The 27,658-nt window shown below is 40.6% G+C and overlaps 2 protein-coding genes across 4 annotated transcripts; one reads left to right on the forward strand and one right to left on the reverse strand.

The window, feature by feature from the left end:
• Positions 1-476: 476 nt before the first annotated feature.
• On the reverse strand, positions 477-15,096 carry Haus1 (HAUS augmin like complex subunit 1). 3 transcript variants are annotated; one of them, XM_013075978.3, is made up of 9 exons: positions 14,872-15,096; positions 12,776-12,950; positions 10,441-10,576; positions 8,944-9,078; positions 7,320-7,443; positions 6,875-6,940; positions 4,278-4,349; positions 3,517-3,564; positions 477-729 (listed from the first exon to the last, which is right to left on the reverse strand). In XM_013075978.3, exons 2-9 carry the CDS (start codon positions 12,894-12,896, stop codon positions 679-681), a joined length of 753 nt encoding a protein of 250 aa, XP_012931432.1. In that variant the 5' UTR covers positions 12,897-12,950; positions 14,872-15,096; the 3' UTR covers positions 477-678. The 3 variants fall into 3 exon arrangements, with proteins under 3 accessions (XP_012931432.1, XP_012931433.1, XP_004855140.1); XM_013075979.3 differs by having other exon boundaries at positions 14,867-15,039; XM_004855083.3 differs by lacking the exon at positions 14,872-15,096 and adding an exon at positions 13,590-13,687.
• Positions 15,097-15,116: 20 nt separating this feature from the next.
• On the forward strand, positions 15,117-26,318 carry Atp5f1a (ATP synthase F1 subunit alpha). The gene is made up of 12 exons (XM_004855084.4): positions 15,117-15,291; positions 17,599-17,677; positions 19,453-19,622; positions 21,579-21,752; positions 21,854-22,020; positions 22,218-22,366; positions 22,972-23,123; positions 23,230-23,454; positions 24,355-24,462; positions 24,946-25,090; positions 25,816-25,966; positions 26,108-26,318. Exons 1-12 carry the CDS (start codon positions 15,232-15,234, stop codon positions 26,187-26,189), a joined length of 1,662 nt encoding a protein of 553 aa, XP_004855141.1. The 5' UTR covers positions 15,117-15,231; the 3' UTR covers positions 26,190-26,318.
• The last annotated feature ends 1,340 nt before the right edge of the window (positions 26,319-27,658 follow it).

Below are 27,658 nucleotides of genomic sequence, written 5' to 3' on the forward strand. Positions count from 1 at the left end.
TTTAAAAAGCATAACATTAAAACTCTTCTATGATTTCTTTAGTACTTTTATTTTTACAAAATTTTATATTTAGATCTTTGATCCTTTGGATTATCTTGACATAGGAAATGAAGTGTAGCATCTAGCACCATGTGTAGAATTACCCATCTTTCTACTCCTGATTTAAAAGGTCATTTTCTCATACACTAAATTCCTGCATATATTAACATTTGGAGGCAAGCAGGTGAGCTGATCAGAAAGAACAACACCAAGTCCCTGGAGAAAGAAGACAGTAGGAGAATCGGCAGAAATTACACAACCTTCCCTTTTCACTTTAGCTGACTGGGTGTATGTGTGACAGCTGTGACAATGTTCCCCGCTACAGATGCTGAGAAACTTTGTTTGTTCTGGAACAGGCATCACTGTGTAGTCTGCCATGTGCCTGAAGTTGAAGGATTCTGAAGTACCCATCACACAGAAAATCCTACACACCGAGCTTGAGAAAATGCTTTTTAATATGAAAATTGTATTTGGGCACAAAAATGCAATGCATAACTCGGGACCATTATTCTGTCAATAAGGACATTATTATCTCAACTAAGAACAGAAATTTTGTTAAGGGATGACAAGCAGATAAAAACCCTGTAAAGTTCTATTCAACTTATTTTGTTAGGGAAAAAGATGTTTGTTTGGCTCTGGTCACAGTTCCATCATGTCTACCTTCTTTGTAAGTTCAGTTTCAATGGTATCCTAAATGGAGAAAGAAATAAAAGGATATAAAACTGATGCTATAATGTCTAATGTTATTTAAAATAAGGGAAACAGGTTCTACCGCCTGCCTTGCAAGCGCAAGGACCTGAGTTCGATCCCTGGTACCAAAAAAATAAAAATAAAATAAGGGAAACAAAAAAACCCATTAGAACAGAAATTTTTTTCAATACCATTGCAAATATTAAATATGCTTTAAACATTTCCTTGTATTTATTTGTTTACTTATTTAGACAGGGTCTTGTTATGTAAGCCAGGCTGGCCTTGAACTTGGGATCCTCCTGCCTCAGTCTCCCCAGTGGTAAGATTACAGGTATGAGCCACCACTCCTGGCTTGTTCCCGTGCTTTTAGACCTCTCTTCTTCCCTCTAACTCCCCTCAAAAGTTTTCAGACTCTTCACTGATTCTAATAAACAACTGAAGGAGGGGGAAAAAAATCTAAAAATAAATCAGTGCAGTGATATATAAATAGATTTTTCTGGGCCGGGGATTTAGCTCAGTGGTTATGCCGCCTGCCTCGCAAGCGCAAGGACCCAAGTTCGATCCCCGGTACCAAAAAAAAAAAAAAAGAGAGAGAGAAATAGATTTTTCTAACGTTTACTCCTATTTCTACAACATTTCTCACATAACTTCTTTTTCATTCGCATCACTACTATTCTCATGACAATTTTGTTTTTGTTTTTTGAGACAGGGTCTCAGAATATAGTTCAGGCTGGCCTTGAATCCACTGTGTCGCCCAGGCTGGCCTTGAACTCACAGCAATCCTTCTGCTTCAGCCTCTCAAGTGCTAGGATCACCGGCATGTACCACCACACCCGACTTTCAACTTTTTGTCTAGCCTAAGTAGGCCAATTTGTATTTGCAATTTTCTCTCACCTCCTCCAATCCGCCTTTCACACTGGTTACCAAACAAACTTCCTAAAGCATAGGCCTGACCAAAATCTAAGCTCTCATCATTTCTCTAGAGCTTAAAAACAAGGAAATACACAGCAACTTTTACTAGTCCCTTACTGCCTCCAAGTTCAACTCTTGCTATATTTAGGACCCTTTATATCATAAACCAATTTATCTTTATCAGTCCTATCTTAGGATGCGTGTTCCTGAGCTGCAGCTCATCACCTGCTACAGTTCAGGACAATGTCATTCCTTGTCTCTTATGCCTTTGCCAGTTCTTTTCTTTTAAAGGAATCTTGCTAGGCTGGCCTCAAACTTGTGTTCAAGCAATCCCCTGACCTCAGCCTCTGGAACAGCAGGAATACAGATGTCATTGTGTTCCACTGCAACCAGCCTGCTTGCCTGCCTACCTGCCTGCCTGCCTCCCTCCTTTCTGGGGTGCTGCAGATCAAACCCAGGCCCTGCACCGAGCCACACCTCCAGACCTGCTTTTGCTAATACTGTGTGTGTGGTATGGAAGATTGAACCCAGGGCCTTGCCACTGAGGTATGTTCCAGCTCCATCTTTGATACTGTGACAGGGTCTCACTATAATCACTAAGTTGCTCAGGCTGGGCTCAAACTTGTGAGCCTCTCTGCCTTAGTCTTCCACAGTACTGGGATGACAGATGTGTAACACCATGCCTGGCTGCTCATTCTTTTTGCCTAGAATATTATCTCAACCCCTCTTCCCCATTTGGGAAATCTATGTAAAATCTTAAAAGACATGAAACAGCACTAAAAATGCATGGAGATGTACCACAAAAAGTATTAAAGGGTGCATGGGAATGATACAAGGCAACTTTGGGACTGTAGTTTACAACTGAAGAAGAGAATGAAAGAGGTTTTAGCTAGATCAGATTTATTTATTTTATTGTTTTGTTTTTGTTTTTTTGAGATAGGATCTCATTGTGTAGTTCAGGCTGGCCTTGAACCCACGGCAATCCTCCTGCCTCACCCTCCTTGGATTACATGCATGCACCACTACACTGGCTATTTCATTTCTTTTTAAAAAATATAAAGAAGCTGGACGTGGTAGTGCATGCCTGTAATCCCAGCACCTGAGGGGCCAGGGGGATCGCTGAGAATTACAGGACAGCCTGGGCTACATAGACCCTGTCTCAAAAAACAAAAAATAAGTAAATATATAAAAATATGGAGAAAGACTCAAAGAACTAGGGCTAGAGGTCCCATTTGACCCAGCTATTCCCCTGCCAGGTATCTTCCCAAAAGAATTAAAAGAATCATACCACAGCAATATATGTGCACCTATGTTCATAGCAATATAGTTCGTAATAGTAAAAGCTTGGAAACAGCCCAAGTGCCCATCAATTGGAAACTGGGTAAAGATGTGTTTTTTAATAAAATGGAGTACTACTCAGCCATAAAGAATGAGAAACTAGACATTTATAGCTAAATGGATGCATATTGAGGCCATACTCTTAGGTGAAATAAATAGGACACACATGTGTAAATACCGAGTAGTTTCTGTAGTGTGAGGAACAAAGTGTAAATAAGGATTATAACAAATAATTGATAATTTGAAATAGGAAGAAAAGGTCCAAAGGGGTAGGGGAAGTAGAAGGGGAAGGGGAAAGGAAAGAAGGGGAAGGAAAATTTTGACAAAAGGAAAAAATGGAAACAAAGTCTATGTAAATAGGGAATGGTGGAGGGGTGAAGGGTGCACACGTAATGGGGAAAAAATAAGAACCGAGATACATCATGTACAAGTACAAGCACCCAATGATAAATGTAAACGTATTGTATACCTAAAATGTACCAATAAAAGAATTTAAGCAAAAAAAAAAAATATGGCGGAAGAATAGGATCTACTTACTAATTCTCTCTTTGCTTCTTCAATTTTCACTTGTGCAAGAGATGGATTCTTTTAAAGAAAAATATAAGGAGAAGTTATAGCGCTTCAGTTCAGATTCAAAGGAGGAAGAAACATACCGCAATACCCTTTCATAAATTTAATCTTGGAAATAGCCCAAATGCCCATTAAGCGATGACTGGATAAAGAAGATGTGGTTTTTTTCATACAATGGAGTGCTACTCTGCCATGAAGAATGATGAGCTTGAGACATTTGTAGCTAAATGGATACACCTTAAGACCACAGTTTGAAATAAATCAGACACACACGTTTACATACTGTTTGCTTCTCTGTTGTGAGAAACTGAAAGTGGAAATAAGGACTAAAATGTATAATAGATATTGAGAAATGGGAAGGGGAGAGAAAGGAAGGGACAGGAAGAAAAAGTAAAATTAGAAGGAAAAAATGGAAACAAAGCTTTTGTATAAGAGAGGGGAGGGGGAAATGGAAAGAAATGGAAAAAAAAGAAGAGGCAGGATATATCATGTACAGATGCAAATTCCCTATGATGAGTGTTATCATTATGTATCTAAAATGTACCAATAAATGTTTTGCTTGAAAAAAAATTTTTAAATTACAGAAAATAGTCAATATATACACAGTACTGAAATTCACCACTGATTTAAATCCTTAGACATGAACCCACAATTTTTATGATCATTTATTGCCTTTGTGGAAAATGAAGAGATGATGACTTTAAAATTAATTACGTAAAAATAATTACCGGCATTAAATCTAAGTAGGACTCCAGCTTTTTCTTCAAAGGTATAGTCTGTCGTTTTAGCTCTGCCAATTTCTAGGAGTGAAAAAAAACAATCACAGAGTAAGAGATAGTCACAGTGCAACTAAGTGGAGTGCCCATTTCCAGCCAGGCACTGTGGCATGCTCCTCTAATCCCAGCACTCAAGGAGGCAGAGGCAAGAGGATTACAAGTTTGAGCCCAGCCTCAGAAACTCAGTGACTCAAACATGAAAAAAGAGCTGGGTGGGGGGGATTTAGCTCAGTGCTTCCACTGCCTGCATCGCAAGCACAAGGTCCCGAGTTTGATCCTCGGTACCAAAAAAAGAGCTGGGGGTAAAACTCAGTGTGAAAGTCTTGGGTTTAATGCTCCATACTGAAACAAACACCCATCCCCCATTTCTGAAATAAATACAAGGCATTAACATAGGATTTTGTTTTTGAGACAGGTCTCCCTATGTTGCCATGTAACCCAGGCTGGTCTCAAACTCATTATTCTCTAGCCCCAGCCTCCTGAGTGCTGAGGTTACAGGTATGTGCCACTATGCCCAGCAGTATTAGGATATGTTATTTTCTTTCTTTATTTTTTTTGTAATGCTGGGGATTAAACCCAGGGCCTCATGCATGCTAGCAAGCACTCTACCACTGACCTACATCCCAACCCAAGGATATTTTGTAAAAGGTATCAAACAACTTCAAATAGATAAGTTTACTTCCAATGGAAATAATGCTTATATGATGTTTAAAATAGGAAAGCTATATCCTCATTTACTAAGAATAAGACTGATATAATCTGTCTAGAAACAAAAGAATGTGATTACAAGTTTTTCAGAATTTTATAAAGGAACAACTGGAGTCTCATACATATTTATGAATTGTCATTTTTATATTGCAAAAGCAAAATACAAAAAACCCCTCAAGGATAATACAATAAGGCCGGGAATTTAGCTCAGTGGCCCTGTGCCTGCCTCGCAAGTGCAAGGTCCTAAGTTTGATCCCTGCTACCGAAAAACTAAAATAATAATAATAAAATAGCCAAGTGTGGTGGCCCATGCCTGCAACCCCAGCACTTGGGAGGCTGAAGCAGGACTGCCCCAAGTTCAAGGTCAGCCTGGGCTACATAGTGACAGCCTGTCTCAAAAGTAAAAGAAATTGGCGCCAGGGATTTAGCTCAGTGGTTCCGATGCCTGCCTTGCAAGCAGAAGGATCCGAGTTCGATCCCGGGTACCAAAAAAAAAAAAAAAAAGTAAAAAAAAATAAATGAATAAAATAAATGGCTGGGTATGGTGGCACACGCCTGTAATCTAGCACTCAGGAAGCTGAGACAGGAGGATCTGCATAAATTGGAGGCCAGCTTGGGCTACAGAGTGAGTTCAAGGACAGCCTGAACTACATAGTGAGACCTAGTCTCAAAAAAGCAAAACAAAACAAAAATAATAAAGACAGAGGTAGTGGTGCATGCCTGTAATCCCAGCATTAAGGGAAGCTGAGGCAGAACAAAGACAAGTTCAAGTCCTATCTGGGCAATTTAGTGAGACCCTCTCTCAAAATAAAAAATAAGGGGAGGTGGGGTAAGGATGTAGCTCAATGGTAGAGCACTCCTGGTTTCAATCTCTAGTGCTGCAAAAATAAAAACTTAATATAAAATAAAATGAAGTAAAATACAATATGCTGGATATGGTGGTGTACCCCTGTAGTCCTAGATCCTCAGGAGGCTGAGGCAGGAGGATAGCAAGCTCAAGACCAGCCTTGGCAACACAGCAAGATCCTGTGTCAAAATTAACAAAAAATAAAAAAAGAAATAAAAACCTTTTATTTCTTGCTCTTACCACCAAAACAGACAAAATTCATATAACCCAGAATTGAATTTGGAAACTCCAGGAATTTTGGGCCTTGTACTTTTACCGTCCATTGAAAGAGGAGAGGAGCTCCTAAATTGTTAGCACAGAGACATTCAAGTGTTTGAGAAATAAGTCAACTATACATTACTGATTCTAGCAAAAAGTGTCTAGCCTACAACAACACATAAAGGAGGGCAAACAAATGAAGGATATATACAGCTAAAAGGACAATAAAGATAAAAGACAATAAATAATAGTAAACATAAAGTGCAAAAATAGGGCCAGGGAGGTGGCTCAGTGGTATAGCACTTGCATTGCGTAGCATGTGCGAGGCCCTGGGTTCCATCCTCAGCATGGGAGGAAAAATCAATATCCATAAAGGTCCCAAAGGAAAAGAGAAAAAGCAGATTGTGGACTAATAGTTTAAAGAATATTAAATGAGGTTGAAATAAGTGCTACAGTTTGAATGTCCTCCCCAAAACTCATTGAAATGTAACTGGTACTGTAACAGCATTAACAGGTGGACTCTAGAGTGGTTCAGCACAGCCTCCATGAATGGGTGGGAGTTGGTCACTTCCACTCCCTGCTTGACTTGTGCTCATTTGCCTTTCCACCAGGTTATGACATAGCAGAAGGTCCTCACCAAATGCAGCCTTGATCTTAGACTCCCTAGCCAAATACAGGTCTACTGTTTGTAAATAGACATGTGGCATTGTCAGAGCAGCAGAAAAGACAAGCTCACCTCTGACAGTGCTACTAGTGACTGATGTGACAGAGAAGCATCCATCCCTCTAGCTGAAAGCTGCTCCTATAATTACAAAAAGGTGTTCAGTTAGAAAATTATTTAAAAAGTGATCATAATTAAATATTTTTAACATGTAATATATTAAAAAGTAGCTTACAAATCAGATGAAAAATTATACATGCATCTAGGCCCTTTTACGTTATCTGTGAATCTTTTCTGCACTCACACATCGTGGTAAGATGGGCGCAGAGCTTAAGGGCCTGAGCTTCAGAGCCTGAATGCCCGACTTTGAGTCTGAATCTGCAGCTAAGTAGTTACATAACCTTGGACAAGTTACTTATCCTCTCCGTAGTTCCCTCTTCTGTGCAAGAGACTAATAATACTGCCTAGTTATGAGAATGAAGGTAAAAAGATTTAGCTATGTTCTGCCCTTCATACACACCTCTGCAGCTCTGATTCCAAATCTGAATTCCTCTGCCTTTGCTCTCAGGAAGTCCATGTTCTGAAGACGATTATCAACTTTGGCCCTTTCGGTAGACAGATGGAGCTCTGCCTTCTTGAGATCTCTTTAAAAAGTAAAATTAAAAGCACTTTCTCTTCCTCCTTAGTAAAATTATTATAAAAAAGCCACTACATTTTGGATTTAACACTGGTTTAGTCAATAGTAGATAACTGACTTGCTGGATTCTCTACCATAAAGTTTATATCCCGGTCTACCATGTATTCTTCCAGGTTATTTCCCTGTGTTCCCATGTGGGATTTTCCTCAAGGAGTAATTTTAAGGTAATTTTAATAGAAAAAATTTTATTAGTATATGTTTGAGATACACAATGAATATGTTAATCATGAGATACTGGTACATATATATACACACATATACATATCACATTTTGATCCTTTTTACTTTTCTCCTCCCCTCCCCCATATCTCCTTATCTCCACAAAGTCTATCTCCCTGTTTCTATCATCATTTTTAGTAAGTTGAAAGCAAATCTGAAATATGAGGTCCCATTGGCCTCCTAAATGTGACATGACACAATGCATTGTACACACATTTTCAGTATGAATAAATTTACACAACAAATTACTTGTGCATTTATATAATCCCTATCCACTGGCCTGAATTTCTGAGGCAATGTGGACCTAAAGGCAGACCCCAACATTAAAGAGGGATATCAGAGCTTTAAGTAAAAAAGTGCAACAAAATATAAGGTGAGCCAGGTTCAGTGGCACATACCTACAGAATCCCAGCTATGCGGGAGGCTCAAGTAGGAGGATCATAAGTTTGATCCCAGCCTGGATAGCTTAGGGACTCAGCAAGACCCTGTCTCAACAAATAAATAAATAAATAAATAAAACAAAAAGGACTGGGCATATAGCTCATCTTAGCATGTGCAAGTGCCAAGGTTCCAGCCCCAGTACTACAAAGTAAAGACAAAAACACAATACAAATGTAGTAACTTGTATAAAGTGGTGAAAATATTTACCCAACCATTCCTCACTTCCACTCAGGTCATTTTCTTCTTAAAAATGTTTTATGGGCCAAGTGTTGCAGGGCATGCCTGTAATCCCAGCACTCAGAAGACTGAGGATGGTCAGGGATTTAGCTCAGTGGTTCTGCTGCCTGCCTCGAAAGCACAAGGACCTGAGTTCGATTCCCGGTACCAAAAAAAAAAAAAGACTGAGGCAGGAGGACTGCTGCGAGTTTGAAGCCAGCCTAAACTACATAGTGAGTTCAAGGCCATTCTAGACTATATAGTGAGACCTATCTCAATTTAGCTCAGTGGTGCTACCACCTGCCTTGCAAGCACAAGGTCCTGAGTCTGATCCCCCGTACTGCCAAAAAAAAAAAAAAAATTTATAGATCCTACGTTCTATGTTTTAAAAAATCATATCTACTGCCAGAATTAAGTCTGACAATTCCCCCCTGGTACTGGGGATTGAACTCAAGACCTTGCGTTTACAAGGCAAATGCTGCGCCACTGAGCTAAATCCCTGGCCCTATGACAATATTGTATCACTGTCTTTATAATCAAAATTGTCACCATTTTCAACTCAATTACTTACTCTCGCAGACATTTTTCTAACACTAAAGTTGCAGTCAGATTTTTTTCAAGTTTTCCCAGTTGAAGCTGGAGTTCTTCATTTTTGGATTTGGTACGAAAAAGATCAGAGGTCAAATCATTCACTGCAGGAATAAAACTAAAAGAAGAATCTGGTTACATATGTGAATTAAGGACAATAATTATAATTATTAGTTACATCCGTAAGTAGATGGTCATATAAATCACCTTGTTTCATACCTTTATGCATTTTTTACATGCTGTTTCTATCTCTTGAAATGTCCTTCACTGTCAAAATTCCATCTGTCCTTCAATATTCTGTTAAGATTTATCCCAATCTTGAATTTACTACCGTGGTGGTGGTGGTGGTGGTGGGGGCACTGGGGATTGAACCTAAGTCCTTCACACTGAGCTACATCCCCAGCCCTTTTTCTACATTTTTACAATCTTTGAGACAGGGTCTCACTAAGTTGTTAAATTGCCCAGCCTGGGCTTGAACTTGGGATCCTCCTACTTCAGTTTTCTAGAGTGCTAGGGTTACAGGGGTATGTCACCATACCTGGCTAAATTCACTACCTTTTTCTCTGTGCTCCTAGCTACTGCTTATATATTCTTGTCCTACTACAGCTGTCACATTATGGCAGAGTTTTATGTGTCCATCTCCCTCATCTGAGAGTGAAAAGAGAGGGCCAGGGATTTAGCTCAGTGGTTCCGCCGCCTGCCTCACAAGCACAAGGTCCCGAGTTCGATTCCTGGTACCAAAAAAAATAAATACATGTACTGAGAGTGAAAAGGGATTAATTATTCTTGAAGGCAGTTACTGTTCTATTTATCTCTGCTTCTGCTTTCCAAGGGTTCACACATCTCACCTACAACTGGTGTCTGCTGAATTAACTTAAGGTGAGTAAGAAAACATCTCTGCAGTTCTCAAGCAGAAGTTGCACTGATGGTCCTAACTACCAACAGTGACAATCACATGGACTTGGGAGCCAGACTGAGTTAGAATTCCAACTCTACCATTCACTAATTTGGAGAAGTTATTTAACGTACCCCTTCTGTGGTTCAGTTTCCTCTTATGGTTGTCAGGAGAACCACGTCATTATATAGGTGAAGTGTCTAGCACAAAGAATGAAGGTTCCTACCCTATTCTACGAAATAGGGTAGGACATGATCAGAATTCACCATGCTGAATTAGATGAGTTAGCCTACTGCTTTTCTTATTGTTTACAGGGAACAATGTAAGTGATACCTACTCTTCTTCCAAATATACATGACAACCAACCTTCACAACCTAATCCTGGAAGAAAACACTAAAACAATTAATCAATACCACATTCATCTGAATTAATCTTGCTCACTAGCAAAAATAAGGATTAAAGTCCAGTGCTTTTGCATTTATTGTTAAGTTTCTGTACAGAATTACCTTGAGAATGAGAAAGTACTTAGGTCAACACCTTATAGCAAACATGACTACAGAAATTAAAAATGTCACCGTAATTACCTTGCTAGTGAAGTATCCTTTGTTTCAAGAACCATTGCACTGTCAACCAAAGCATTCAGATACCTGGAACCAGTGCTAGACAGATTGGCAGGGGAAAAATTCACACTCCCCATGAGGAGGTCTTGAAGATGCTTGGCTGAAAAGAAAAGAATTTCATGGTGACTAAGATGTTTTGTCTTTTTGTTTTTTAAACTTCTAATATCTTTAGTGAAGTATAACTCATACCATAAAATCTATGTACCTTAGGTACACAATTCAATGACTTTTAGTATATTCAAGGGAATATATCCATCATCAAATCTATTTTTTCTTTTGGTTTTTTGCGACAGTCTCCCTACACAGTTCAGGCTGGCCTTGAACTCTCTATGTAGCCCAGGCTGGCCTCAAACTTGCAGTGATTCTCCTGGCTCAGCCTCCCAAGAGTCAGGATTACAGGCGTCCTACAGTATGTCTGGCTCCATCATCAAATATATTGTATAACATTTGCATCATTCCAAAAAAGAAACCCCACATTAATTAGTCATCACTTTCCAACCTTCCAACAAAGCCCTAGCAAGCACTTTCTCTCAGCTTGAATTACAGAGCGAGATTGTCTCAACAAACAAACACAAAAAGAAAAGAAAAAAATGTTCAATATCTTTGGGTATTAGAGCAATGCACATCAAGATAACACCGAGATTCCATTTTATTCCAGGAAGAATGGCTATCATCAAGACTCCAAAAATCAACAAATGCTGTAGAGGTTGTGGGGGAAAAGGAACACTTATGCTGGTGGGAATGTAAACTAGTAAAATCACTATGGAAATCTGTATGGAGATTCTTCAAAAAAAGTAAGAACAGAAATTCCATTCAACCTCTGGGTATCTCCTCAAAAGACATCATATCACAGTGATGTATGCATACCCATGTTTATAGCAGCATAATCCTGCTAAATCCTGGAAGTTGCCTATATGTCCATCACCAGATGAACAGATAAAGAAAATGTGGTATTTATGTACAATGGAGTACTACTCAGCCATAAAGGAGGATAAAATTGAGTCATTTTTAGGAAAATGGATGCACCTTGAGACTAGAACACTAAGTAAAATAAATCAGACACCGAGGGTTAAATGTCACATGGTTTCTCTTATATAAGAAACTCAAAATACAAGTAATTTAAAGAGTAAATTAGAAGATTATAGGAAACAGACGCTTTGCAGATAGGAAGTGGATCTACTGACAGAGGTACAGGGGAGGGAGAAAGGGGACTGGAGAGTAAAAAGGATTAAGATGCAACAATGCTATATACCAACTCCCCACAATGAATGTATCCTATTGCAAATCTACTAATAAAATTTAAAAAAAAAAAAAAGAAGGCAAGGCCTGGGGGGATAGATATAGGCAAGGGCTCAGTGGTGTAACACTTGTAGAATTTGTAAGGACCTGGGTTATCCACATGTAGAAGAAAAGGTTCTTATGACTAAGACGTGAGGGCTAGAAACAGACTAAACAAATGGAAGGGAAAAAAAAGGTATTCTGTGTGTGAAGCTAAATTCAGGCATTTTTTTGTGTATGTGGTTGTGGGATTGAACCCGTGGGCTCCTACATGCTAGGCATCACTCTGCCACTGAGCTACAACCCCAGCCCTTTTTATTTTAATTTTTTATTTTGAGATCCTGTCTTACTAAGTTGCTAAGGCTGGCCTGGCACTTGCAATTGATCCTCCTCCATCGGCCTCCTGAGTAGCTGGGATTACAGGCATGTATCACCCTGTCTGGCTAGACTTGTATCTTTTTGGGCTCACTGTTTTGCTAACAGAGCACCAATAAAATATTTACTACAGCAGTGCATGATGGCACACAGCTGTAATCCCAGCTACCAGGCAGGCTAAAGTAGGAGAAATGAAAGTTCAAGGCCAGCCAGGGCAAATTAGAAAGACTGTCTCAAAAAGGGCTAGGATGTAGCTTAGTGCTCCCTCAGTTTGAACCACAGAACTGAAAAACATTTTAAAAATATTTCTATAATAAAATTAATGATTTGGAAAGTTAATGCTAAGATAACAGAATGGAAGATAAATTTGGGCAAAATAAAGAAGCAAAGTAAATCCCACACTAATGTTATATGCCTTAGTGTTATAAAATTTGGTTATTTCTATTTATTATCTCATGCAAAACTCTAGATTTAGAGGCTGGGGCAGGAAGAGGGAAAGTTCAAGGCCAGACTGGGCAACTCAGCAAGACCTTGTCTCAAAATATAAAAAAGGCTGAGGATGTAACTCAGCTGTAGCATGCCCCTGGCTTCAATCCACAATATGGCAAAAACAGAACTAAAAAAACACTCTAGACTGAAATCTCACCTTCTGACTCATATTCGTTTGCTTTTTGTTTCAAGTCCTCTATTACTAGGCAGGCGTCCCTGTCCCGGGCTCTGTTGCGTTCTGCAAGGTGATATAAAATCTCTGTGGTCCGTGGGTTCATCTCATACTGTGGAATCGGATCATCTCCAAATATTTTTTTCAACCACTCAGCAACCTAACCATTAAAAGGAAAACAAATATTATAAGCCTTTTTTATTTTTAGTTTTATGTATTTATTGTTGTTAATGACTTGATGGGACCATGACAAGAAGTGCTCAAAAGTAAACTGAATGCTTTTTTTCCCTCTATTCTGGCGTCCTACTTCACATCCTGTTTTTGGGGAGTCATTTGATGACAAATAAAAACTGAGCAAGCATAATGAATAACAGTACAAAAGTCAAAATTACCAGAGAACAATCCTTTCTTTTTATAAAGCTAAAAAAGCAGTGTAGAGTAAAAACCTGCCTCACTTGGAAAACCTTTAAAGCTCAATATGTGGATGTGAAAGCATGATTATAAGCTTCCAGAGCGGGGCTAGAGCTCGGGTGTGAACCTTCTGGTAGGAAGCAGCCAACCGAGGTGGCTCTGGGTTCAAAGTCCCATGGCAGTGCACTCCGAGTTTCAAACGCTAGCTGAGTTGTAGTAGGGGAAGGGCGGGGAAGGGATTCAGACGCCCTTTTCAGGGGGGGTTTCGAAGATGGGGAAGGACATATGGAAAAGGAGGCTCAGTGTGCTCGGGAGAACCACCAGCGGAGCAACTGTGTCACAGACGCGGTTTCTAAGAGGCCTCAAAGCCCTGCTCCCGCCCCATCACCTGCGCCTCTTTCGCCTCACACGCCTCCATCGCTATTGATCCCGCCATTTCCGCGCAATGCCTCTCGGGAGAAACGCCCGGCTCGCTAGAGGGTCCCGCCCGCACGCCGTGGGTCCCGCCCCTCACCGACCCGGGATTTCTGGGAGTTGTGGTTTGTCCGACTCCAGGTCACTTAGACCTTGGACAAGGCGGATCCAGCCTCTCTTACCGCTTTCCTGTTCTGCTTCTGTGGTATAATCTCCTGGACAAGAAGGAGAGCTACTAGAAGCAGTCTGTTTTTCCTTGTTTATGCGTTTTATGTCTTGTTTGAATCAACTTGTTTTTTAAATACCTAACACTTTCGGGTTTTGGTTAGCAGACATTTGGGTTTCTTCCACATTGACAGCATAAACTTAAATTTTAAAAAATTCTATGCTGGCACTAACAGCTGTAGCAATCTTAACCTTGTCGCCTAATGAGTAGCTAAATGTGCACAAAAATGTTTTAAAGCAGCATCTACTGGGACACTTACTGCTACTCAACCATTCTTCTACTCATTTCTTGCTTTCCCTAAAGTTCTTTCTGTCCATCACTGTTGGTTTTTTGGGGTGTTTTTTTTTTTTTTTTGGTACCGGGCTTCGAACTCGAGACCTTATGATTTCGAGGCAGGCGGCACCACTGAGCTAAATCTCCAGCCCTGTTTTTTTCTTTCGTTTGTTTTGGTTTTGGTTTTTGAGACAAGGTCTCACTATGTAGCAGGTTGGCCTTGAACTCACTGTGTAGCCCAGGCTGTCTTCGAACTCACTCACAGTGATCCTCCTGCCTCAGCCTCCCAAGTGCTAGGATTACAAGCCTGTGCCACCATTCCTGGCTTCATCACTCCGTATTTAACACTATGAGATTTGTAATTTCCTGTCTGCTTTTATATTTTTGCCTGTGTGTGCGAGCACGTACGCGTTAAGGGGGATTGAACCCTGGGCCTTCACACTGAGCTACACCTCAACCCTTTTGTTGTTGTTATTGTTGTTGTTTTTGAGACAGAGTCTCACTAAAGTTAAGTTACCCAGGCTGGGCTCAAACCTGTGATCCTCCTGCCTCAGCCTCCCGAGATTACAAGTGTGTGCCCCAAACCCAGCTGCACCTTATCTCGACGCGCGGTACGTGGTGGGGACAGCGACCTGCCGATTACCGCGCCCAGGGGGAGGGCTGTTGCTACACCACTGCTACAGCACCATGGTTTAACACTATTGATCCCTCTGCGGGTCAAGCCAGCGGCGCCGGCACGGGATGACACCCACTTCACCTTGCCGGATTGCGATCCTGGTACCCGCTTCTCGCAGGTTCCTCTTCTCACGTGATCGCAGGGGCAACCACAAGGCCGACTCAAAGAGACTGAAACAAATGTATGATGGATGGCAGGGCCGAAGCTGGCCACGGTCTAATCAGTCATTTTGGGGTCTAAATTAAAAAAAAAACAATAAAGTTACAAAAAACAACCTGCCAAAACCTCAAAGGCAGATTCGCGTCCGGTGGCAGCAGTGAGGGGCGGTACTTCCGGGTCAGGTGGGTCGGCTGCCTTGACCTTCCTCGTCGCGCTCCATTTTGTTTCAGTCGGTCCTGAGGCTGCGGTTGCGGAGGAGCTTTCTGAGGCGAAGCTGTGAAGATGCTGTCCGTGCGCCTCGCCGCGGCCGTGTCCCGCGTCCTCCCTCGACGGGCCGGGCTGGTAAGCGCCGGGGCCCGGGTAGAAGGCGCGGCAGGGCTGCATCGGATGGTGTGCGCTGGCTTGAGATCTCTGCAAGGAGGGTGATGGGCTGTGGCGGGGGCCGCCATCTTGCACCGTGGCAGCTCTGCTGGGCCGCGGGCGGCAGAGAGGCTCCTTTGCTGGTGCAGAGTGAGGCCGAATGGTGCAGGGGAGGCGGTGACCTCGATGTTGGCCGGAGATGGGCCTCTGGAGGATTCCGGCCTTGGCCTGAGATCTGCCCGAGGAGGGGACTTGGATGAAGGTCGAGGCTTGGGCGCTGGTCCCCGAGGATAGCTCCGAGCCGCTCATTGCCTGGGTCTCGCACCGGGGAAGGTGAGAGGACCGCTGTCAGCTCTGTGGACGCGAGTCAGGGCAGCCTGACATTGAATGAAGGTCAGCAGCCCCGGCATTTCACCTGTGCTCGGAGCCTAGTTCAGAGCAAAGAAATAAGGAAGGTGACTTTGGACACTTGGGTAGGCGGTCTTAGTGCTGAATACTGAATCCGCGCGGGCACACCTCACTGCTGTAAAGAAGCGTTTGGTGTGACAGGTACCGTCACAACACTGAAGCCGCTTTCTGAATTGTCCCGATCTGACAGAAGGCTTTGCTTTGTGACATGCTTAAAGATTTTGTCCTTCAGTTGTCCACCTGATGTTTTGAGCAATTGGTAGACAATGACTGAGAATTCAGATTAAAAAAAGAACATAACTTTGGAGAATTCTCTGAGGTCAGTACTCTGAACTAAGCTTCTTTGAAAAATTTAACTCTTAATTAAGTCCTGTTAAACACATTTACACTTTGTTTTCAGAGTAGTATGCATTTGAGAGCTGAAATGAATGCACTTATGTTGTACTATTCCTACTTTTTATTTAATAGCATTTGCGTTTTCTGTTAGGAGAAAAGCATTTACGGTTTAACGAATTTCATCTAGCTCCTGTAGAGTAGTAGCTTCAGAATTGACAGTGATCACTCAGAGTATCAGAGCTTGAAGAAAAGAGGTCCATGTTCTAGGATGTTGCAGGATTTGTTCACGGCAATTAAAAAAAAAGTCTACATGCCCTACTTATCTGTTAATTGACCTCTATTTCTGATGAGCCCCCCAATACTGGGGATTGAACCCAGGATCTTTGCACTCAGCTACATCCGCACCCCTTTTTGTTTATTCTGAGACTGAGACAGGGGCTTCCTAAGTTGCCTTCTTACCCAGGCTGGACTTACACTTTTTTTTTTTTTGAGACAGGGTCTGATATGCAGTTCGGGCTAACCTTGAACTCACTGTGTAGCAGATGCTGGCCTGGAACTTGATGTGATCCTGCCTCAGCCTCCCAAATGCTGGGATCACAGATGTGCACCACCACGCCCAGCGTTTTTTTTTTCTTTTTTTTTAAAAGTAAAATTGGAAATAGTTTTGAGATTTGCCCCTTGGAAAGTAATTGTATTGAGAATTGCCACAATTCAGACATCTTTTTTTTTTTTTGGTACTGGGGATCGAACTCAGGTCCTTGCTCTTTTGAAGCAGGCGGCAAAACCACTGAGCTGAATCCCCTGCCCAACTCAGACATTTTAAGTCAAAGTAATAGTAGCTGGAAGCTTTTAGAGGGAAAGATACTTATACCTTTTTAATGGTTGCTTTTTGGGTGGATTGCATTTTTTAAACCTGCACCCTTTTTTTTTTTTTTTTTTTTTTTGGTACTGGGGATCGAACTCAGGACCTTGGGCTTTCAAGGCAGGCAGTGGAACCACTGAGCCAAATCCCCGGCCCCATTGTTTTGTGGTTTTTTTGAGTCAAAAGTCTTGGCTATGTAGTCCAGGCTGGCCTTGAACTCACTAGTCTGGAACTCGAAGTGATCATTGTGCCTCAGCCTCCCAAGTGCTGGGATTACAGGCATGTGCTACCATGCCCAACCTTGTAAATAACACTTTTAGTGTTTATTGTGTGCCAGGAACTGCATAATAGATAAATATATCAAAAGGTGATTTCGCATGTAATACTCTTTATTTTAAACAATTCTTTAAATATAATTTATATTTTCACCAGTAACTTGATCAAACTAAACCTGATTTGTTTAAGCTTGTCAGTTCTGGTTTTTTGAGTCAGGATCTTGCTATCCAGTCCAAAGTTGACCTTGAACTCCTGTGTGGCCCACACTGGGGTCAAACTTGCTATCCTCCTTCCTCAGCACCCCCCAAGTGCTGGAATTACGGGCATACTCTCCACATCCTACCTAGCTTGTAAATTTTATGAAGGCTGTTTTAAAAGTCAAAATTTTAAGATTGTTATTGTATTAGGTCTCCAAAAATGCTTTGAAATCATCCTTCATTGCTGCAAGGAACCTCCATGCCTCTAACACCTGCCTTCAAAAGTCTGGTAAGTCCTCATTTGTACATCTACATGACACTTACTATTTCAAGTGAAGATGTGTTACAAAGGTTATTTAACTATAGTGGGTGGGGTTTTTTGTTGGTAATTTTTTCTCATTTATTTACTACAGACTCTCAGGTTCTTAAAACACAGATGTGCCATTTAGCCTTGTCTTATAAGCTTTCTTGTTCTAGTGAAATGAACTACACTTAAGTAATCTTCTTTTGATATTAGTGCATCCCCTGTTCTCATAACTCCCCTCCAGTGAAAACAAACTAGACATGGTATAGACACCTTTTTTGTTCTTGTTTTTGCTGTGCTGGAGATTAAACCCAGGGCCTTTGCACTAAGATACATCCCCAGCCCTTTTGAAAAATTTTTTTTTATTTTTTGGAGACAGGATCCCACTAAGTTGTCTGGACCTGACTCAAAATTGTGATCTTCCTACTTCAGTCTCCCAGAGTACTAGGATTATAGATGTGCACCACCATGCCTTGCTTCTAGGCCTTTTAAAACTTTTTTTATTTTGAGCCAGGGCTAAATTGCCCAGGCTGGGTTCAAACTTGGAATTTTGCTACCACCTCCCCATAGTGCTGGAATCACATAAGCCGGTGCCTAGCTTATGGACACCCTTTTTGATCTATGAAAGATTTTTCCCCCCTAACCCAACAAGCATTAGAAAACAGCTGGGCATGGTGGCTTATGTCTGTCATCCTAACACTTGGGAGGCTGAGACAGGAGGATCACCTTGAGTTGAGGCCAGCCTGAACTATAAGTGAGACCCTGTCTTAAAAAAACAAAACAATTCTTACTGGTAGGTTTCTTTTTCAAAGGCAGCAACTGCTACTTATATCTAGTAATTTATGAATTTTCGCATTGCAAATGCAATAGAGCAGTGAGGAAGTGAGCAGTCTTGGGTTGGGAAGTTTCCTTGGAGATGTGTGTTAGGACTTTTTCCTCTTTTTGTGGTGCTGGTACTTGAACCCAGAGCCTTGCACATATTAGATAAATGTTTTGCTGAGCTACACCCCCACCCCTGCAAATGAAAGTTGACAAATACGTACATGGACACACACAGAGTATACCCCACATATTGAGGAGAAGACTTAATACTTTGCACCTTTAAAAGTTGTTTAATACTTTTTTGTTTTTGAGATAGAGTCTTCTGTGTAGCCCAATCTGGCCTCAAACTCAAGATCCGGCTGCCTCAGCCTCCCACATACTTGGATTATAGGCATGTGCCTCCATACCTGGCTTAACATTTGCTTTTTTATTTTATTTTTTTAAAACAGGGTTTTGCTATATAGTTAAAGCTGGCCTTTAAACTTGGGGCAATCATCCTGCCTCAGCCTCCTGAGTGCTGGGATTACAGGCTTGCACCACCACACCCAGAAACATTTGTTTTTTAAAATGCACTGCATTTTAAAAATATGCTCCTAAGAGTTCAGCCAAAAATTCAGATTTCAACTTTGGTACAGATTCCTTAGAAGTTAAACCAAAGCATGTAGAAGATTTAAGGGTAAAGTTTAGTTTTATTAGCTTCTTGCTTGATTGACATTTGTCTTGTAAGGAACTTTTTTCCCCCTCAATCACTTGGATTTCTCATTTTAGTGGTAGTAGGTACCCAGCTTTTGGAATAGAATCTTGTGTTGCATTTTAGAATGTAGTTTGATTATTATATGATCACAAAATTAATTTTTACATTGGGAAATGAGTTTTGAAAAGATCTTGGGACAAGAGTTCTTTATTGTTTGTTGCTTAATTGAATTGTCATCTCTTAGGCACTGCTGAGATGTCTTCCATTCTTGAAGAGCGAATTCTTGGAGCTGATACGTCTGTTGACCTTGAAGAGACTGGGCGTGTCTTAAGTATAGGTGATGGTATTGCCCGGGTACATGGGCTAAGGAATGTTCAGGCAGAAGAAATGGTAGAGTTTTCTTCAGGTTTAAAGGTAAATTATAAAATGAAATTTTTATTTTAGGATCATTTTTTAGTTATTCATTTGTCAATTCAGAGATTGTGTCAGGTTTGTCTCAGTTTGCCCTAGATGATTTTTTCCCCTCTTGTTATAGATTGTAAAGAAAGTGAACTAAAAAGTCTCTTGCTTAGCTAATGTTTTTAGACATAAGTTGTGGCCACTGGCTCCAAAATAAGAAATTTAGGGCCCAGGCATTTAGCCCAGTGGCACTGAGCCTCACTCCCAAGTGCAAGGCTCTGAGTTTGATCCCCAGTACTGCAAAAAAAAGAGGAGCAATAAGAAATTTAGTAAGTCATCACTGAAATTACAGGAAGTTCAAGTCTGTTCTGTTCTAGTGTTTAAGATCATTTTATGCCAAAGTATTTAATAACTTCAGCTAAATTACTGGTGGGAAGTTGAAAATCAGTGACTTTATTATTGAAAGGGGAGTTAGTGGTATCACTATAAGACAAGATGCTCTAATACAGTACAAGTCTACTTTGTATTTGGTTGATCCTAGTTGTAGGAGGCAGGTGCTCTCTAATGAAGGCATAGGATAATATCCAAGTGAACCAGGTGCAGCAGGACTATGCAGTAAGCACACAGATTTTGGAAGAGATTATGTTGATCCTCTTAGTAGTGTCTAGAATGGAATAAGCCACTTGTGGAAGACAAATAAGAGTTATTAACTGTAAGACCTTGGCTGAAAATGTGACCTCTCTTCAGTGTATATATTTTTGGAAGGTGAGATTGAAACATGTATAAATGTTCTTTTTGTGGCTAGTGTAACTGAAGAACTGAGTTCTAATTTTTTACAACTTATGTCTAAATGTTCTATTTAAATAACCACGGGGCTAGTGGATAGTGTGTTGAACATAAGAGAAAGTCTTTGTACCTGCAGTGTTATTCTGTATTTATTGTAAGCACTGCCCCAGGTCTTTCCTTACTCAGCAGACTTCCTAGAGTAGCATTGGTGCTTCAGACAGGATATAGAGATTTTACACCTTAACCAATTTGAAATATAATTATAATGATCAGAGATGACTTTACCTTGTTACATTATACAAATGTATTTTTCCCTCCAGGGTACTGGGGATTGAACCCAAGGCCTTCACACTGAGCTACGTTCCCTAGCCCTTTTTATTTTTTTGTTTTGAAACCGGGTCTTTCTAAGCCCAAGCTGGGCTCAAAATTTGGCAGTCCTCTTATGTCAGCTTCCCAGAGAGCTGGAATCATAGGTGTGCACCACCATACCCCACTAAAAATTTGTTCTTGATTGGCTACAATTGGATGGCTTTTAGGTCATATTTTTTTTTTCTTTTTTTTTTTTTTTGGTATCTGGGATCGAACTTGGGTCCTTGTGCTTGCGAGGCAGGCGGCGGAACCCCTGAGCTAAATCCCCAGCTGGATAGCTTTTAATTGTTTTCTATTTTCCCCCCCTTGGGAAGCAGCTGTATTTACAAAACAAGTCTAAAGTAAGAACATGAAATGACAAGCCCTTGAGAGCTGCAGAACTTTTTAATTATTTTTATTAACCTGAGTACAGGTTCTGATTTTTTTAACTGATGGAACTTCTTTTAGGTAAAAGGTATAAGTCAAATTTGTCATAAAATTTCTATTTGATTCTGGATCACTTTATTTCATATTGATCATTTGCTTCAAAAGCCACAACTGAAGAAAATGCATTGGAAAAAAGCTTAACCAATTTTTCTGCTTTATTTTTTTTAAGATGTGATAATGAGCACATAAGGCTTAGAGGTGCTGCCAAAAGATTATTCACGGGAACATGTTGCTACTTGAAAACCCTTAATCAAAGAAGATTGATTGTTAGTTGAAAAAATACACACACGTAAAACATGAAAATGAAGATGCTCCTTTTTCTCCTGGCTACTTGCCTATCATGTGGTAGTGGTATATAAGGATGGTGTTCAATTATGTTCTTTTGTATAGGGTATGTCTCTGAACTTGGAACCAGACAATGTTGGTGTTGTCGTGTTTGGGAACGATAAACTAATTAAAGAAGGAGATATTGTTAAGAGGACGGGAGCCATTGTGGATGTTCCAGTGGGTGAGGAGCTCCTGGGCCGTGTCGTAGATGCCCTTGGTAATGCCATTGATGGAAAGGTGGGTTTTAACATTAGATGTTGCATCTTCTAGCAAATATCAAAACTGAATATTCTAAAGATTCCTTTTGATTCCTAAGAAGTTGTTACTGTTTTTTACAGGGCCCAATTGGTTCCAAGACCCGAAGGCGAGTGGGCCTGAAAGCCCCTGGGATCATTCCTCGAATCTCTGTGCGGGAGCCAATGCAGACTGGCATTAAGGCTGTGGACAGTTTAGTGCCAATTGGCCGTGGTCAGCGTGAACTGATTATTGGTGACAGACAGACTGGGTAAAGACTCAGAAACATGTTATAGATTCTAAGTAAAATGATTTCTGCTAAGATTACCTTTCCATATTGGAATGGTCAATCCTTTGGCTATTGTGGGCACAGTAGAATGTGGTATGAAGATTAATAGTAGTAAAATTTTATACTTGGGACATCATTTGAAATCCTTAATAACATTTGTTTATATTCTTTTCTTAAAGGAAAACATCAATTGCTATTGACACAATCATTAACCAGAAACGTTTCAATGATGGATCTGATGAAAAGAAGAAACTGTACTGTATCTATGTTGCTATTGGTCAGAAGAGATCCACTGTTGCCCAGTTGGTGAAGAGACTTACAGATGCAGGTATTAGAAAACTTACCCAGCACTGTCATCTTAAATCCTATTGCTGCTAATCTTCGAGCAGCTTTTACTTAGTGAAGGCCGATTTTAGTTGCTCCATAATAAACTGAACTTTCTAAGGTAAATAAAAGAAAAACAAAAGTGTAAAACAAAAAATTTCAAGGTTTTATCTTGGTGTGGTGGTGTATACTATAGTCCCAGTACTCAGAAGGCTGAGGCAGGAGGATCTTGAGTTCAAGGCCAGCCTGAGCCTACATAGCAAGATTTTGTCTAATAAAACTGAAAGAGAAAAGTTTTGCCTGAGTTGTAGTTAATTTTTTTGGTACTAGGGATTAAACTCATGGCCTTTGCACTGAGCTGCACCCCTGCACTTTTTTTTGTTTTGGTTTGTTTTTTTGCTTAGTTGCTGAGGCTGGCCTCCAAATTTGAATCCTCCTGCTTGGCTTCCCAGAGTGCTGGGATTACAGGAGTACACCACCACACCTCACTGACTGTGGTTAATTCTTAAGGGTAAATCTTTCTATCTCTTGGGTAATATTTTGATAGTGTCCTGTAATTTTAAATTGCAGTATAGGTACATTTGTAAGATGTAAAACTTTTCTCCTCAGATGCTATGAAGTATACCATTGTGGTGTCAGCTACTGCTTCTGATGCTGCCCCACTTCAGTACCTGGCTCCTTACTCTGGCTGTTCTATGGGAGAGTATTTTAGAGATAATGGCAAACATGCTTTGATCATCTATGACGACTTATCCAAACAGGTCAAAGAAAAAGTATTTTTATAATCTGTGTTTGCAACATGGGGGAAGTTGACAAATACAGCTTCTCTTAAGTTGGTGAACCTCACGGTGCTCTTCTGTATCTTAGGCTGTTGCTTACCGCCAGATGTCGCTGTTGCTCCGTCGACCCCCTGGTCGTGAGGCCTATCCAGGTGATGTGTTCTACTTACACTCGCGGCTGCTGGAGCGCGCGGCCAAAATGAATGATTCTTTTGGTGGTGGCTCCTTGACTGCTTTACCAGTCATAGAGACTCAGGCTGGTGATGTGTCTGCTTATATTCCAACAAATGTCATTTCCATCACTGACGGACAGGTATTTTGTTGGTTTTTTTTAATGTCAGTTATCATGCTACAGTTTGAATTTTCTGTTGTTGTTGGAAAACATTTATTGGTACAGTTTAGATATACATAATGATAACATTCATCATAGGGAATTTGTACTTGTACATTATATATCTTGCTGCGTCCTTTTTTTTCACCCATTCCTCAGCTGAGACCCTTCTTCCCCTCCTTATTTACAAAAGCTTTGTTTACTTTCATTATGGAAATTTTCAAATGTATACAGAAGTAAGGGTAGTATAATGCAACCTTACAAAGCTGGGGGTGGTGGCACATGCCTATAGTCCTAGCACTTGAGAGTCTGAGGCAGGAGGATCACCTCAAAATCGGGGCCAGCCTGGCCTACATAGTGAGACCCTATCTCAAAGAAAAACATGTAATGCAAACTTACGTACTTATCACCCAGTTATCATTTTATGGTAGTAGTGTGCTTCATTCTTGTTTCATTTATACTCAGCTACTGTTTTCTGCTCCTAGATAATCATTCTCTTGTACATATTTCAATGCAAATACATTACTGCTTTTTTCCTTGTAAGCACATCTCCTGATTTCAGCAGTAGAGTATGTAGGATAATTTGGATTATAAGGAATTCTTGGTTTACTGCTGTTATTGTTAGTAAATTTTTTTTTTTAGTATTGTTTTTTGAGACAGGGTCTCACTGTGTAGCACAGGCTAGCCTTGAACTCATCCTCCTGCCTCACCATCTGTGGAATGATAGGAGTGCGTCACCATGCCTGACTAAGGAACTGCTATCATTGGAAAATGCTAGCATTCATCCTCAGTTTTGAGTTTTAGTTTGGCACAGTGACTTAAATTTGAAAATAGTTGATTTCTAACTTTAATCCTTCTCTCCTGTTTATTCTTACATTGTAGATCTTCTTGGAAACAGAATTGTTCTACAAAGGTATCCGCCCTGCCATTAATGTTGGTTTGTCTGTGTCCCGTGTTGGATCTGCCGCCCAAACCAGGGCTATGAAGCAGGTAATTTTACTTGTTTGGCAGGGTGGGTGTCTTTGTCACTTTCCTGTTGCTGGGACAAAATATTTGACAGTCACAACTTAAAGGAGGAGAGGTTTATTTTTGCCCCATGGTCAGCTGCTCCAAGGCAGGAACAGGAATGCAGAGGGGTATGACAGAGTAAAAGGTGCTAAACCCATGGCATCCATGAGGCAGAGGAGATGAGCCGGGGAGGGAGATAATACCCTTCTAGGTCATGTCCCCAGTGACCTGCCTCTAACCAAGCCCTACCTGCTAAGATCAAGTCAGCTACAAACTCATCAGTGACTATGAGTGTAGCCTCCTCCATGATCCAGTCACCTAAACACATGAAGCTTTGGGGAACATTTTAGATTTAAACTAAGTCATTGGAAGATATTATTAGATTAAAATCTTAAAAGATTTTTATACAAACTGTGTAGTGCTCTGTGTCATTGAGATATGGTACCAGTAACTTCTGTGTTTCAGGTGGCAGGTACCATGAAGCTGGAGTTGGCTCAGTATCGTGAGGTTGCTGCTTTTGCCCAATTCGGTTCTGATCTCGATGCTGCTACCCAACAACTTCTGAGTCGTGGCGTGCGTCTGACTGAGTTGCTGAAGCAGGGCCAGTATTGTAAGTTCTTTCCTTCATCTGGTCAGGTTCCTACTGTATGTTCCAGTTACATCACATATCACAGGCTCTTACCTTTTATCAAAGGCTCCTACCTGGGCTGGGGATTTAGCTCAGTGGCGCTTTGCCTGCCTTGTAAGCGCAAGGTCCTGAGTTCAATCTCCAGTATCAAAAGAAGGCGGGGGGGCGCCTACCTTTATTTTACCTAATTACAGACCCTATCACCATTTAAATGTAAATGTTATGATGTTAATAATCAGAAAAACTAAGTATTTTAATGCCTTTTCAGGAACTAAAACCTATTAGATTTCCCTACTCCATCGGCTGTATGACTGTAGAATTTGGCAGATTTATAAGAACATTGGTGTGTTTTTATCTTGCTAATGCTTTGAACCAAAACACTATAAACACTGGCAGATTATAAGTAGTGTTTAGTGGGTTATTCCAAAGATGTTGCTCCTGTTTGTTAGGAAGGAAGGACTCCTAAGTGGAGTTACAGGTTCACTGAAAATAGAGTAGGTGAATACATAAGGACATGTTAATAATTGGAAGGAAGGGCCGGGGATTTAGCTCAGTGGTTCTGGTGCCTGCCTTGCAAGCACAAGGTCCCGAGTTTGATCCCTGGTACCAAAAAACAAAAATAATAATTGGAAGGAAGATTTTCTCTGACTTCAGTAACATGGGATTTGTTTGAGCAACTCCTTTGACATTCTTTTGCTTCTTTTCAGCTCCCATGGCTATTGAGGAACAGGTGGCTGTTATCTATGCGGGTGTAAGGGGTTATCTTGATAAACTGGAGCCCAGCAAAATCACAAAGTTTGAGCAGGCTTTCTTGTCCCATGTTGTCAGCCAACACCAAGCCCTGTTGGGCAATATCAGGTATGAATGTAGTTGATGTCCTTTCTTTGTAAGCAGTTAAATTTTAAGATACAAAGTTTTAATCTTTTTAAATTCTGTAAAGGCTAGTCATTGGATTTTTTTCTAGGTCAGAACTAATGATCTGCTCTTATTTCCAAATAGGGCTGATGGGAAGATCTCAGAACAGTCAGATGCAAAACTGAAAGAGATTGTAACAAACTTCTTAGCTGGATTTGAAGCATAAACTCATGGATTCACATCAAATACTGGTTTGGTTTTGTCATTGTTCTCATCAAATCAGTTCCCTTTGTAAAAGGTATCCTCTGATATTCCTGATGTACAGAAATCACGTTAAAATAAAAGTTCCATATTACATGGGAGTTTCTGTGGTTTGTGGGGGTTTTTTTGGGGGGGGGTTGGTACTGGGGATCAAACTTGGGACCTTATGCTTTCGAGGCAGGCTTCAGAACCACTGAGCTAAATCCCTAGCCCCATATTCTTTTTCAGTTGTTATTTTTTAAAACAACTGAGATTACGTTGAGGAATTACTAAATGTCTTTTTTACCTATTTTAATTGAACATTGATACAATATATGAGGCAAGTTGATAATATTGAGCTTGACTTCTGTGAAAAGTTATGTGCATAAAGAGGTGGTATAGGCAGGCAAAGGAGAGGACAACTAAAATTCTGAAAAACATAAAAATTGCTAAGAATGAAAAATGGATATTAGAAACTGAAGAGAAACCTTGATGTGGTGATACAGGAGGATCACAAGTTTGGACAGTTTAGTGAGACCTTCTCTTTAAAAATAAGGGCGATAAGGGCCGGGGATGTAGCTCAGTGGAGCTGTGTCTGCCTCCTAAGTGCAAGGTCCTGGGTTTGATCCCCGTACCCAAAACAAAACATAAGAGAGATAAAGCTCAGGGCAAAGGCCTTGTTTTCAAAACAAAAGCCTTGTATAGAGAAACATTTCACGAGCCGCAGTTTTGCAGTTTTGTTTTGTTTTTTGAGACGGTCTCACTTTGTAGTTCAGGCTGGCCTTGAAGTTTGGGCGATCCTCCTGCCTCAGCCTCCCGGGTTCTGGGATTACAGGCATGTGCCACCATCCCTGGCTACATCATGAGCTGCAGTTTTTGATTGTAATTAAATTGGTATTTGCAGTATTTTTGGTCTGTGTTAGGAAATCTCCCCTGAGGTGCTAGGGATCAAACCCAGGGCCTTGCATATGCGAGGCAGGTGTTCTACTGAGGTGCAGTCTCAAATTTCCTCTTGGCACTTTGCTGTACAAAAACTTCATTTTTATTAATATGTCCCTTTCCCCCCAGTAAATCATTTCTGACATTAGTTGTATTGCTGTCTAGCTATTTGACTGCAAAACCACTTCTGGTTTTGACTTTTTGATTTTCCTTTTCTGGCCTAAGGAAGTCTTATCAGTCATGGGAACTCTTAACTTCCAAGTTCTGTCAATTTCAGTCTTAATAGCCATTTCCCTTAGCCTGTCCTATTCCGTAGGTTCCCCTTCAGGCCACTTCAGCCTCATTTGCTTCTAATTTTTGCTTTTAACTATTCATTATTCAGAGCCTATTTCATGTGTTACTTCTAGAAACATGCAGTGACTTGGCTAAGTATAGCATTTCATATCTTGTGTTAGTGGTAATTCCTAGTTTGGAAAAAAAAAATACTTTAAATGCCTGGTGTATTTATTGACTGGA

Source organism: Heterocephalus glaber, unplaced genomic scaffold, assembly GCF_053883595.1.
Source record: "Heterocephalus glaber isolate CG9 unplaced genomic scaffold, H.glaber_assembly_v1.0 deba00000331, whole genome shotgun sequence".
NCBI lineage: Eukaryota > Metazoa > Chordata > Mammalia > Rodentia > Bathyergidae > Heterocephalus > Heterocephalus glaber.

Excerpts from the sequence above, each read along its gene's own strand:
- Haus1 (XM_004855083.3), bottom strand. The coding sequence starts at position 13,637 with ATGGCGGGATCAATAGCGATGGAGGCGTGTGAGGCGAAAGAGGCGCAG. Across the intron at positions 6,941-7,319 it reads TTGGAATCAGAGCTGCAGAG|GAGCAGCTTTCAGCTAGAGG; the intron begins GTGTGTATGAAG and ends TTGTAATTATAG. Across the intron at positions 4,350-6,874 it reads CACTAGTAGCACTGTCAGAG|AAATTGGCAGAGCTAAAACG; the intron begins GTGAGCTTGTCT and ends TTTCACTCCTAG.
- Atp5f1a (XM_004855084.4), top strand. The coding sequence starts at position 15,232 with ATGCTGTCCGTGCGCCTCGCCGCGGCCGTGTCCCGCGTCCTCCCTCGA. Across the intron at positions 24,463-24,945 it reads AAACCAGGGCTATGAAGCAG|GTGGCAGGTACCATGAAGCT; the intron begins GTAATTTTACTT and ends TCTGTGTTTCAG. Across the intron at positions 25,967-26,107 it reads GCCCTGTTGGGCAATATCAG|GGCTGATGGGAAGATCTCAG; the intron begins GTATGAATGTAG and ends ATTTCCAAATAG.